The 14007-nt window shown below is 32.9% G+C and overlaps 1 protein-coding gene across 1 annotated transcript; it reads left to right on the top strand.

The window, feature by feature from the left end:
* Positions 1 to 283: 283 nt before the first annotated feature.
* LOC114391612 lies at positions 284 to 703 on the top strand. Its single transcript, XM_028352597.1, has one exon. It carries the CDS (start codon positions 284 to 286, stop codon positions 701 to 703), a length of 420 nt encoding a protein of 139 aa, XP_028208398.1.
* Positions 704 to 14007: the final 13304 nt, after the last annotated feature.

Raw genomic sequence — 14007 nt, 5'->3', positions numbered from 1 at the left:
AGATTACAATAAAGATCAATTGACCATTGAATTTGAATCTTTTATTTGCTTCTCTTACAAGTAATATGATCAATTACAAATACTTATTTTAAAAAGTATACATTTAATTAACAACAACCATACAAATTCAATTATTTATATATCTTAAGTAATTAAAATTATTTTCAACTTTCCTTGGTGCAGATGAGCAAAAAAGTATCTTTGATATAGTAATGAATGATGTTAATATGCAATATGGTGGCATTTTCTTCCTTTATGGTTATAGGGGGATTGAAAAACTTTCATGCGGAAGACACTAGCCTCTGCATTTCGTTCAAAGGGACATATTATTTTAACAGTTGCATCAAGTGGCATAACATCCTTATTGTTGTCTGAGGGAAGAACTGCACACTCAATCTTTGCAATCCCTGTTCTTACCTTGCAAAACTCAACTTGCAATGTTCTTCAGGGTAGTGAACTTGCTGAGCTTTTGAAGCTCACAAAGCTTATAATTTGGGATGAGGCTCCAATGGCTCATAAGTTTTGCTTTGAGGCATTAGACAAAAGCCTTAGAGACATCATGAATTCCTCTAATAATGGAGATTTTCCATTTGATGGAAAGTTTGTTGTATTTGGTGGTGACTTTAGGAAAATTCTCCCCATCATTCCAAGAGGTACTAGATCTGATATTGTCAATGCTACTATCAATGCCTTTTACCTTTGAGAATATTGTAAAGTATTGAAATTAACAAAAAAACATGAGACTACAAAGTCATGGAAACAACTTAAATCTTGAAGAGCTCAAACAATTTTCAAAATAACTATTATGTGTGGGGGATGGAAAACTGACTAAGCCAAATGACGGTCATGTAGAAATATAGATTCCTAATGAATTTCTGATAACTAATTTCAATGATTCCATATAGGCCATTGTACAAAGCGCATATCCAGATTTGATTGAGCTCTACAAAAATGAAGAGTTTATGTAATCTAGAGCTATATTGGCCTTAAATATTGACACGGTTGATCAAATAAATGATTACATTCTTTCTTTGATTCTTGGTGATGAAAGAGAGTATCTGAACTTTGATTTTGTTGACATGTATGATGCAATTGATAACACCTCACTAGAGGCAATTACTCTAAAATTTCTTAACACATTAAAGATATTAGGGCTTCCTAATCATAGAATCAAATTAAAAATGGAACTCCAATAATGTTGTTGAGGAATCTAGATCAATCTAAAGGCCTCTGCAATGGAACTAGATTAATAGTCACAAGACTTACAAATCATGTTATTGAAGCAAAGATCATTTTTGGAAAGAACATTAGAAACATAGTTTACATTCCACAAATGTCTTTATCTTCTTCCCAATCACCATGGCCTTTCAAGCTTGTGAGAAGACAATTTCCTTTGATTGTCTCATATGTTATGACAATTAACAAGGTCAATCACCGAAAAGCGTCGGCTTATACTTGCCAAGACCTGTATTAAGTCATAGGCAATTATATGTGGCATTTTCTAGAATGCAAAGTAAACAAGGGTTGAAGATTTTAATACATAACAAAGAAGGAAAACCCTTAAAGACAACCACCAATGTTGTCTTTATGGAAGTTTTTCAAAACCTATAGTCAATGTGTAAATAATTATGTATCATTATAAACTATATATATATAGATAAAAAATTAACCACATTGCTTTTCTTGATGCAAACTTTTTGACTACAAGATCATTTTTGAGGATTTTTTTTGAAGAAACAATTAATATTTTGGTAAGTATTATACCTAAAATAATCTTACTAACAATGCATAAAATAATTACTCTTTCTCATTCCATTAAAGCTTATGTTTTCATGGTTATAAATACAAATTAATTTCATGACGTCTATCACCAACATAGGTTGTGGCTAAGTGAAAATTGCATATTAGTATTATGTTTTTATGAGAATTTATTTGTATAATAACTTATCTTTTGTAAACTAAACTATCATGTCACTTTTTCCTATGATCATGAAACTAAACTAACATTATGGAATTTTATATCCAAAAACTCAATATGATACTTAACATGTTATTTCCTTTTATTCCTCATTGTATCTACCATTTTATTTAAATAGAAATCATTTGATTTCATTTGTAATGAACATGAGTAGAATGACAACAATTTGTCTTTTAGGTGCAATTATATTTCAATCAAGTACTATACATGGTTGGGAGTAGAAATGGCTCACCATAGTACCTTGCAACTTAAATAAAAAAGTTTTTCTTATTCTTAATATGCTTGATCTATCTGCCAACAACATCATTGTGACGCTCTCTACCCCTCACATATATGTACTAATAATAAAAGGAATAAGAAATCAAAATTAATTAAAAGTTTTTAAAACACATTTAAAGCCTTTCAAAAGGGTAAAAGACTCACATTCACTTTTCTAGCATTATAATAAAATTTTTCCAAATAAATAATAAATTATCTCGGCTCAAAACAAGGTCGTCCAAGACTTCATGCAATTAATATAGAAACCTATACCTCAATGTCATATCCTATCAGAGCATTGTGTTCCAGTGTCCTCTAGCATGAGGTTCTTCATAGTCATCCACCTAACCATCTGCTCTCACGAACACAAAGTTCGAGATCATCATAGATTTCAAACACAAATAACACACGGGAAGTGAGTTATCACATTCCTAACTAATAGAGAGAAACAAGACAACATGTAGTTATAAATATCATATAAACAAAATACAACTTACTTAAGCATAGCTCACGTTATTTCACCACTTTATCGTTCAACATCCCATTACAACACCACACTCTCATTTGTTTTCACAACATTCACGTACTCAATGATCAAAACACAATATCACTAAATCAATCAATATTGATCAATACACAAGCGTTATGCAAAAGATACACTAAGACTCAATCCTATATGCAATGTGGTACCATGTCAGTGAAAAACCTTGTCGGGCGCCTAGGAGTACATGACAAGACAAACCACACACTAGTAAGTCAGGTCACTCTCACTAGGTAAAATCATAGGGAGACCAGTCAGGGTTATGCTGTTTTGCGAGAATGCTCCAACCATGTGGGATCGACACAAACTTAAAGGAACACTCAAATCGAGTGTATTTACCCCCAAGGCCTACACTTCGAAGAGTCCGTCAGGGCCTTTCCCTCCTGATTCAAGTCCAACCCAAAAAACATTTTAGCACACAGACTCTATCTATGAACTATACAAAACACACGACTCCTTAATTGTTTTCAAAATAGTTTTATCTCGTTGCGTTTGTGATTAAACTCATCGGATCCCAACAGTGGTTTCCATCACAATACTTGTCGTGCATTAACTCGTCGGTCTTAAAGGGTCTTAGCATTAACTCGTCGCCCTTAAAAGGTCTTATAGTCGTGTGATTGTATAATTTATAACTCACAACTCAATGCACACAAAATGTCAATGCATTAATATATTACGAGTCAATACATACTCAATTTATCACATATATTCGATCTCAATCACAATTGTATAATCCCAAAATAGCATGTCATCACACCTCATGAATCATACTCACTTTACCTATGAACTATGCAATATACATAACTACTCAATTGTTATCAAAATCATTTTAACTCATCGCGCTTGTGATTAAACTCGTCGGGTTCCCACAGTAGATCCCATCACAATATTCATTGCCCTTAAAGGGTCTTACAATTGTGTGATTGCATATTTTATAGCTCACAACTCGATACACACATCTCATCTCAATACACATGTATTTCACCATTCATCACAGGTTCAATTTATCACATACTCACAATTTGAATCACCGTTTCATAATCTCAACATAACAATTTATAAAAAAGGTTTATCACAACATTACAAGTAAAACCACTCAAATAATTTTACACAATTATATCAAAATCAATTAATCAAAATCATAGGTCAAAACACAAAAACATCAAGAGCACTCAAGTTTATCAATCAATTCTCATCAGAACATCAATTGATACGTAAAACACAACAATATTGTATTTATATTCATAAAGGAAAAATTATAATTCAATAAACATCCTGTAGAAGCAAAGCTTCATGGTGAATCAAAGGTGATTCAAAGGTGTTTTGATGATAACAATGATGATTACAAAAGATGATGACAAAGGTGATGACAAAAAGCTCAAAGATCAATCAAAGAACAACTCAAGTGAATCAAAGATCAATCAAAGAACAACTCAAGTGAATCAAGAACAATTCAAAAGTTCAAGATAAGAATCAAGAAGAATTCAAGACTTAAGAAGAAAGTCTAGAGACAAGAATTAGGATTCAAGGTTCAAGATCTCAAGAATCAAGATCAAGATTCAAGACTCAAGATTCAAGAATGAAGAGAAGACTTAATCAAGATAAGTATTAAAAAGTTTTTTCAAAACTTTGAATAACACATGAGTTTTTGACAAAAACCTTTTACCAAAGAGTTTTTACTCTCTGATAATCGATTACCAGATTGTTGTAATCAATTACCAGTAACAAAATTGTTTTGAAAAAGTTTTCAAATTGAATTTACAACGTTTCAATTATTTTCAAAAAGCTGTAATCGATTACAGTGTTTTGGTAATCGATTACCAGTGCCTTTGAACGTTGAAATTCAAATTCAAATGTGAAGAGTCACATCTTTTCACATAAAAGCTTTGTGTAATCGATTATACTTATTTGGTAATCGATTACCAGTGACCGTTTTTGATAAATCAAAAGATGTAACTCTTCAAAAGGTTTTTGACTTTTTCAAATTGGTTTTAAGTTTTTCTAAAAGTTATAACTCTTCTAAATGGTCTTCTTGACCAGACATGAAGAGTCTATAAAAGCAAGGTTTTGTTTTGCATTTTCAATTCAATCAATTCATTCTTTCATACTTTTTACTTTTCCAATCAATCCTTTACAAGCCTTGAATCTCTTTGAACTTCTTCTTCTTCTTTGTACCAAAAGCTTTCTGAAGTTTTCTGGTTTTCCAAACCTTGAAAACTTCTGCTATTCATCTTTTCATTCTCTTCTCCCTTTGCCAAAAAGAATTCGCCAAGGACTAACCGCCTGAATTCTTTTTGTGTCTCTCTTCTCTCTTTTCCAAAAGAACAAAGGACTAACTGCCTGAATTCTTTTGTGTCTCCCTTCTCCCTTGTCAAAGAATTCAAAACGACATAGTCTGAGAATTCTTTTGATTCTTCCCATTCCCTAATACAAAAGTGTTCAAAGGACTAACCACCTGAGAATTCTTTTGTATCCCCATTCACAAAGTATCAAAGGTTTAACAGCCTGAGATCTTTGTCTCAACACATTGGAGGGTACATCCTTTGTGGTACAAGTAGAGGGTACATCTACTTGGGTTTGACTGAGAACAAGAGAGGGTACATCTCTTGTGGATGAGTTCTAGTGGAGAGTACATCAACTAGGTTCAAAGAGAACAAGGGAGGGTACATCCCTTGTGGATGTTTGCTTGTAAAAGGATTTTTACAAGGTTGAAAGAAATCTCAAGGACCGCAGGTCGCTTGGGGACTGGATGTAGGCACGGGTTGTTGTCGAACCAGTATAAAAACTCTTGTGTGTTTGTTTCCTTCTTCCCTAGTCTTTTACTTTCCGCTGTGCATTTAATTTCCGCTTTTACTTTCTGTTAAATTTCTCTTCTACTCTTCATTCTCTTAACAATTTAGTAAAAGCCTTAAAAGAGTAACTTTTTAATTAGTAAAGGTTTAGGAATAATTAATTCAACCCCCCCTTCTTAATTATTCTGAGGCCACTCGATCCAACAAGTGGTATCAGAGCAGGTTTCTTGTAGAATGGCCTCCTCAAATCCCTTGTTTCCTGAAGGAAATTCCATTCACAGACCACCCATTTTCAATGGTGAGGGTTACCATTATTGGAAAACCCGCATGCAGATATTCATTGAAGCCATAGATCTAAATATATGTGAAGCAATAGAATTAGGACCACATATACCCACTATAGTAGATGTAAGCACAAGCACTACAAACCAAAAACCTAGAGATCAGTGGACAAAAGAAGATAGAAGAAAAATCCAATACGATCTCAAAGCCAAAAATATCATCACTTCAACCCTAGGGATAGATGAGCACTTTAGAGTGTCAAATTGTACTAATGCCAAGGATATGTGGGATACTCTCCAGTTAACCCATGAAGGAACCACAGATGTAAAAAGGTCTAGAATAAATACCCTTACCCATGAATATGAATTATTTAGGATGAACCCAAATGAAAATATTCATAGTTTGCAAAAGAGATTTACACATATAGTAAACCATCTTGCATCTTTAGGAAAAATCTTTCCTAATGAAGATTTAATTAATAAAGTCTTAAGATGTTTAAGTAGGGAATGGGAGCCCAAGGTAACTGCTATTTCTGAAAGCAAAGATCTCTCTTCCATGTCTCTTGCCAATTTATTTGATAAATTGCAGGAACACGAGATGGAACTTCAACGCCTCAATCAGAATGAAGAAAATGACAAAAAGAAGAGAAGCATAGCCCTTAAAGCCTCATCTTCAATACAAGAAGAAAACGAAGAAGAAGATTTATATGATGAAGAAGATTTTTCTTTCTTTGTTAAGAAATTTCAGAAATTCATCAAGAAAAGAAGAATTGACAGGCATCAGAATTTCAATAATGGAAGAAAATCACAAGATGATTCTCAAGTCCTTAGGTGCTACAAATGCAACCAAATTGGTCACATCAAGGCCAACTGTCTGTCAAATGAAGAATGGTCAGAGAAAATTGAAAAGAAAAGATTTGACGAAAGAAGAACTAAGAAAGCATACATTGTATGGGATGACAATGATTCATCCGATGGTTCAGAAAAGGAGATTAATCTTTTAACCAAAGATTATGAAAGTGACGAGAACATCTCTCAAGGATGAAAAAACAAGGAGAAAAAGCATGATCCTCATCTTTGAAGATCTAGACACTTTAATCCTAAAAAAGGTAATATCAAAACTATTATCTTATTAAAATTTCTCTTAAAGTTGAAATTTTTATTCAAACAATTTGATTATGATGACTAACAATTCTTTATTTGTTTGTCTCTTGATTGTTTGAAATCATGAGTATATTTGCTTGATTGATTTCATCTTATTTGCATGAAATATTCATTCATATATTTAAGTAAAATCAATATTCTTCATACTTGTGTTTTGATTGTTTTTGATAAAATTGATTATCTTCATGTTTTAAATATTTTTGCATGACATGATATGTAAATTACATGATTGAAAATTATTCATAAAGTATTTTCAAATATAGTTTTCAAAACTTCTTCTCTCCTAGAAAGCCTTCTGTTTTTGTTTTCTGGCTAAAATAACCACTGGTAATCGATTACCATAATAGCGTAATCGATTACAAGCAGTTATTTTTGGCAAAGTTGCTCTCTGGTAATCGATTATCATATTTGTGTAATCGATTACGACGCTTCCCTGCACCCATATATTCAAATTTCAAATTCTGAAACCTGCAACCTTTTTCTCTCTCGAAAACCCTCGCCCCCAATTTTTCTTCCAGCCATATCTCACTCAATTCTTGTCCAAATCACTCCCCGCAAAGCCCAAACTTCATCTTTTTTCAATCTCTTTCATTTGAACAGATTGAAATCCCAAAAAAACTCCTCAAATGGAGGAACCATCGAAAAAGCGGAAAGGAACCTCGAGTCGGAGTCAGCGGCATTCAGGGTCACAGGAAGCCCCAATTCCTCCCTCCATTCCCTCTGGATCATTATTCTCATCAGAGGAACAGCGTATACGGTACACAAACCTCTTTTCCTCTCGTTCCATTGTAGACCCAAAATTCATAGATATGGAGTTCTTCTCAAATGATAATTTTGAATGCTTCCAAGCATTTGAAAACTCCAATCTTATTCCATTCATGTCTCTGAAATTACCTGTCTATTCTGAGTTAGTCAAAGCTTTCTATTCTAATTTAGAAATTCATGAAGGTATCCTAATGTCTGAAATCTATGGGATTAAGATGGTCATTGACCAATCCCTATTTTATGATTTAACAAAATTGCCTAGTGAAGGTGTGCCTTTTGAGGGTGCACTGATTGATGATTGGAAATTCGATTTTTCTGTGCATGATGCCCGCTGGTTGGTTTGCACCAACCAAGCGGATATGACCGGAAGGCTTCTTGCCGGTTCATTGGCTTTTGAGAGTCGCATCCTCCATTACCTTATTATTTGCATCTTCCTTCCTAGATCTTCAAACCTTGCTCAGGTTTCTGAAGAAGATCTCATTGTCATGTGGGCCTTTCATAAAGGTTTACAAATTGATTGGGCACACATTGTTAGATATCGCATGCATAAGGCATTGCGATTGAATGCCCCATTACCTTATCCTCCTATTGTTACCCTTTTCCTTCAACATTTCAACATCCCTCTTGATTCTGAACCTTATGTTCCAATCAAGAGATCATTCCTTATAGGCGCTTCAGACATAGCATCCTTTGGTTACATAAAGGAGCATGATGGCTCTTGGGTGAAGAAGGGTGCTAGAAATGTTGGTGAAGAAGGACATGAAGGAGAAGATTTATCTCTTCTTTCGAAGATTATGGAAAGGCTTGATGGTCTTCAAACCTTTGTTGGTGAGAGGTTTGATACTTTGGAATTGCAAGTGGATATGCGCTTCAATGAAATGGAGTCAAGAATGACAAAGGTTGAAGAAGATGTATCTTACATCCGGTCAAGCTTTGATCTTCCTCCACCGTTGCCACCATCATCTTAGAATTATATTTTAATATTAGTACTTTGATTTTCAGCCTTGTATTTTGGCTATATTATTATGGTATTTGAACAATTTACTATTTCCCTATTTGCATGGTATGTTTGAACAAATATTAATTATGTTATTTGACTATATGGATTTTATAGTTAATCTATTCATGGTTGTTTGCTTCATGGTTTTTATGGTTCTTGGTTCTTACTTCATGATTTGATTGATGGTTTTTTCATGAATGTTATATGAATGTCTAGTTTTATTTGCATACTTAAATTTTGATACATACTTTGGCTTTTTGTTGATGCCAAAGGGGGAGAGAAATGGGATTAAATCAAGAACTCACATGAGTAATCAATTTAATTTTAAGATAAGCATAAATTCAAAAACAAAGGGGGAGAATTTATGAGAGTGATCAACTAGGAAAAAGTGTGTGTGTGTTTCTTGATTTCAGAAGTTGTCATCATCAAAAAGGGGGAGATTGTAGAAGCAAAGCTTCATGGTGAATCAAAGGTGATTCAAAGGTGTTTTGATGATAACAATGATGATTACAAAAGATGATGACAAAGGTGATGACAAAAAGCTCAAAGATCAATCAAAGAACAACTCAAGTGAATTAAAGATCAATCAAAGAACAACTCAAGTTAATCAAGAACAATTCAAAAGTTCAAGATAAGAATCAAGAAGAATTCAAGACTCAAGAAGAAAGTCTAGAGACAAGAATCAAGATTCAAGGTTCAAGATCTCAAGAATCAAGATCAAGATTCAAGACTCAAGATTCAAGAACGAAGAGAAGACTTAATCAAGATAAGTATTAAAAAGTTTTTTCAAAACTTTGAATAGCACATCAGTTTTTGACAAAACCTTTTACCAAAGAGTTTTTACTCTCTGATAATCGATTACCAGATTGTTGTAATCGATTACCAGTAGCAAAATTGTTTTGAAAAAGTTTTCAAATTGAATTTACAACGTTCCAATTATTTTCAAAAAACTGTAATCGATACAGTGTTTTGGTAATCGATTACCAGTGCCTTTGAACGTTGAAATTCAAATTCAAATGTGAAGAGTCACATCTTTTCACATAAAAGCTTTGTGTAATCGATTACACTTATTTGGTAATCGATTACCAGTGACTGTTTTTGATAAATCAAAAGATGTAACTCTTCAAAAGGTTTTTGACTTTTTCAAATTGGTTTTAAGTTTTTCTAAAAGTTATAACTCTTCTAAATGGTCTTCTTGACCAGACATGAAGAGTCTATAAAAGCAAGGTTTTGGTTTGCATTTTCAATTCAATCAATTCATTCTTTCATACTTTTTACTTTTCCAATCAATCCTTTACAAGCCTTGAATCTCTTTGAACTTCTTTTTCTTCTTTGTACCAAAAGCTTTCTGAAGTTTTCTGGTTTTCCAAACCTTGAAAACTTCTGCTATTCATCTTTTCATTCTCTTCTCCCTTTGCCAAAAAGAATTCGCCAAGGACTAACAGCCTGAATTCTTTTTGTGTCTCTCTTCTCTCTTTTCCAAAAGAACAAAGGACTAACTGCCTGAATTCTTTTGTGTCTCCCTTCTCCCTTGTCAAAGAATTCAAAATGACACAGTCTGAGAATTCTTTTGATTCTTCCCATTCCCTGATACAAAAGTGTTCAAAGGACTAACCGCCTGATAATTCTTTTGTATCCCCATTCACAAAGTATCAAAGGTTTAACAGCCTGAGATCTTTGTCTCAACACATTGGAGGGTACATCCTTTGTGGTACAAGTAGAGGGTACATCTACTTGGGTTTGACTGAGAACAAGAGAGGGTACATCTCTTATGGATCAGTTCTAGTGGAGGGTACATCCACTAGGTTCAAAGAGAACAAGGGAGGGTACATCCCTTGTGGATGTTTGCTTGTAAAAGGATTTTTACAAGGTTGAAAGAAATCTCAAGGACCGCAGGTCGCTTGGGAACTGGATGTAGGCACGGGTTGTTGCCGAAACAGTATAAAAACTCTTGTGTGTTTGTTTCCTTCTTCCCTACTCTTTTACTTTCTGTTGTGCATTTAATTTCCGCTTTTAATTTCTGTTAAGTTTCTCTTCTACTCCTCATTCTCTTAACAATTTAGTAAAAGCCTTAAAAGAGTAATTTTTAATTAGTAAAGGTTTAGGAATAATTAATTTAACCCCCCCCCCTTCTTAATTATTCTGATGCCACTCGATCCAACATATCCCAAAATAAACCCCAATTTAATCCTCTAAGGATCCCTACACATGTTCATTCTAACCCCGATTGTGATAAACTCACCCCTTACCTCTAAGCGGGCTCACGTGTGTATTCCGACAGTGATAGCGGCATCTCTAGCAATTTCTTGTGATTCCTCATGTTTTTTCTTTGACTGCTCTGATAGGGTTCTCAAACGTTAGAGAGAAGGAGAAGAGATTGAAACATTTATTCCACTGTCTACGTGTGATGAGTATTTCTCCCTCCATATATGTTATTTTGCAAAGCCCAAAGGTGAATGTGTGCAGAAATAAATCGCGAACTACATATCAAAATTTCACGACAATCCAACGGTTAACGAGTCCGGAATAGTAGTTTTACTGAGACAGTTTTGGGTTTCTGCGGGAAAAGAAAAAGCTACGGTGGAAGAGGTATTTCTCTCAGCTCAGACATTTTTTCTAAGATAGGTTTGGTGATATGCGAGAAAAATAGAAGATTTTGGGAGGAGGATAAGGGAAAACGAAATTGAGAGGAAGAGGAGGCGTAGAGAGTATGATCAGTCTTAAAACTGACCTAAGATGCCTCTATTTATACATAGGGTACTCATAGCCTATTATTTATTCTATTTATTTATTTTTATTATTTTATAAAAAAAGAACTCTATTTTGTTTCCTATCAAATAAATAAATCAAATATTTTTTTTTTCAAACCATTATTTTAATATAGCTATTTCTCTTTATTTATTTAATTATAAAAAAATTCACAATTTTTTAAAACTTTATTTTATTTTATTTTATTTTTTACTAAAAAACCTTTTTAATTTATTTTAAAAAATGGGATGTCATCACTAAGGCGGACTAAGCATCTTGCATGTGTTTTCTGTTGGTATATGTGTTTTATATCCATCATCATTTTTTTTTTTATTTTGCTTGGGTATGGATATATGTAGAAAGGATGGGTAATATAGTGTTGAGTGTTGCTAGGTGCACCCAGCATTATTATTGGTGCACCCAGTATTCTAGAAAAATGATAAAATTGCCCTTGCTTAGTTTTCCACCGTTGATCCGTAAGTCTCTTCCAGATCAACTTGATCCGTAAGAGGAAAAATAATTATAATATACTTTTAAATACAACATATTTATTTATAATATAATTAAATCTATTTTTTATTTTATTAATTATAATATATTTATAAATATTGATTTATTATAAATAATTACTTTTTTAATATATTTTTTTAGAATAAATTTGTTTAGAAGATGATATTAAAATACTTACTCAGTCCCATTATAATTATTGTTTAAGGTTATTTTATACATATTAATAAAAATCAATAAATACATAAAAGATAATATTATAAAGAATTAATCATATCATTATTAATATTATAAAGAATATAAAAAAAATAATTAGTATTATATAAAAAATTAAAATACTAACTACTTTATAATACATTTTTTTACATGATCATTAGTATAAGTGGGAAAATTGTAATTATAAGAGAATTTAAAAATATTAGTATGTTATATAAGATCTTAGATAACGAATGATGTCCAATTTTTGGTTAATTATTTTTTTTACACCCTTTTCAACTTCTTTATTTCAATTATATTTAAAGTTATATTTTAAATTATTTTTTATTAGTTGGTAAACTAAGTTAACTAGACAATTTTAATAACACGCGTGTATATAGACACAAATGGAATACACAATCAATGAAAATAAATAAAACTAACATTAGTAATGAAAATAAATAAAACCAACAATACTCATGAAATGAGTTCATGTACAATATCTGTATATACAAGGAATATCAATGTAAAATATGTACATAAACTAAGTCTGATCAGTGCGCCGCCTGCGTCTACACCTAACGTATACTAGATGGTCCTGTGTCACACTCCTGGCCAATCTGAGGCATTCTTCGATCACCTCATGTGTCGATGAGCCAGGCATGACCACCCCTAGACTCAAATGGCGCTCCAACCTCTCAGCAATGTCATCACAAACTTCCTGTTACATACAAAACAAACTAATTACACAAATTATTATGCAAATATTGAGGTAAATGACGTAAATTATTAGTATTACTTACCACTGCATGTCTAGGCTCCTCCGTAGATGTCGACGATGCTCCTGGCTCCGGCACGCGAGGGATATCCGTCTGCGGGGTGCGAATGCTCTTCACGGTCTTCTTTGTCGCAATCCACCTGCACGCACGCGAAGAAGCCTCGTCGTAGTCCTGATCAACGGTGGACTCCGCAACCGAGTGAAGGTGCTCGTAAATCCAGCACTACAGATATAACATTGAAATTATAAACATTACTAATGAAAGTGTAACAAAATTTAAGGATATGAGATTACAAACAACTCATTTCTTGGTTTTGTAGCTTTGTCTCTTTTCTTGTGTGCTCTACTTGGTACCTTTCGATATCTTATGAAATATATCACTTCTTTTTCTCTGTTGGCTTATCATAATTAATAACTAATCAATCATACAAATTAGATACAACTTTTTTAATATGCAATTACTTGGTTTCTCCTCTTCCATACAATTTTTTCTGCTGCTACAAAACAAATCCTTTAAACTCAATTTATCCTATTGCTCATGTTACTAAACCCTATTAAATAAGCATCTTATAACAATACATTATCCAATAACAATCAGCTTACCAAATTCAGTATTACATGTATAATATAAAATTATTTATTTTCTTTTACAACATGAGTAATCAACGATCTTACTTGTATGTAGGCACAAATACCGTGCTAGTTAAAACAAAAATTAGGACATAGACCAGCTTTGCTGTGTCGGTAAATTTTACAAAAGTAGTATATAATAGATGGTGTTTTTTGGGTAGGTATATCAGACTTTTTATTTGACATTTAACTAATTTTTCTTCTATCAAGTTGGTCCATTTTTTAATAAGATGATATTCTTAGTTATAACTTTATACCTAAGTCGGGAATCAAGACCTAAATCTTAATTAAGGGACCTAAGTGTCGAACTATTTGTGCCGAACCATATATAATAGATATTACATGAACTAATTTGGTACAGGAATCAATC

This window comes from Glycine soja, chromosome 17 (assembly GCF_004193775.1).
Source record: "Glycine soja cultivar W05 chromosome 17, ASM419377v2, whole genome shotgun sequence".
Taxonomy (NCBI): Eukaryota; Viridiplantae; Streptophyta; class Magnoliopsida; order Fabales; family Fabaceae; genus Glycine; species Glycine soja.
Note: the sequence above shows the minus strand (reverse complement) of the source record. Positions and strands in the feature narration are given on the sequence as shown.

Bases quoted from the DNA above. Each gene is read 5' to 3' on its own strand.
- LOC114391612 (XM_028352597.1), top strand. From the start codon at position 284: ATGCGGAAGACACTAGCCTCTGCATTTCGTTCAAAGGGACATATTATT.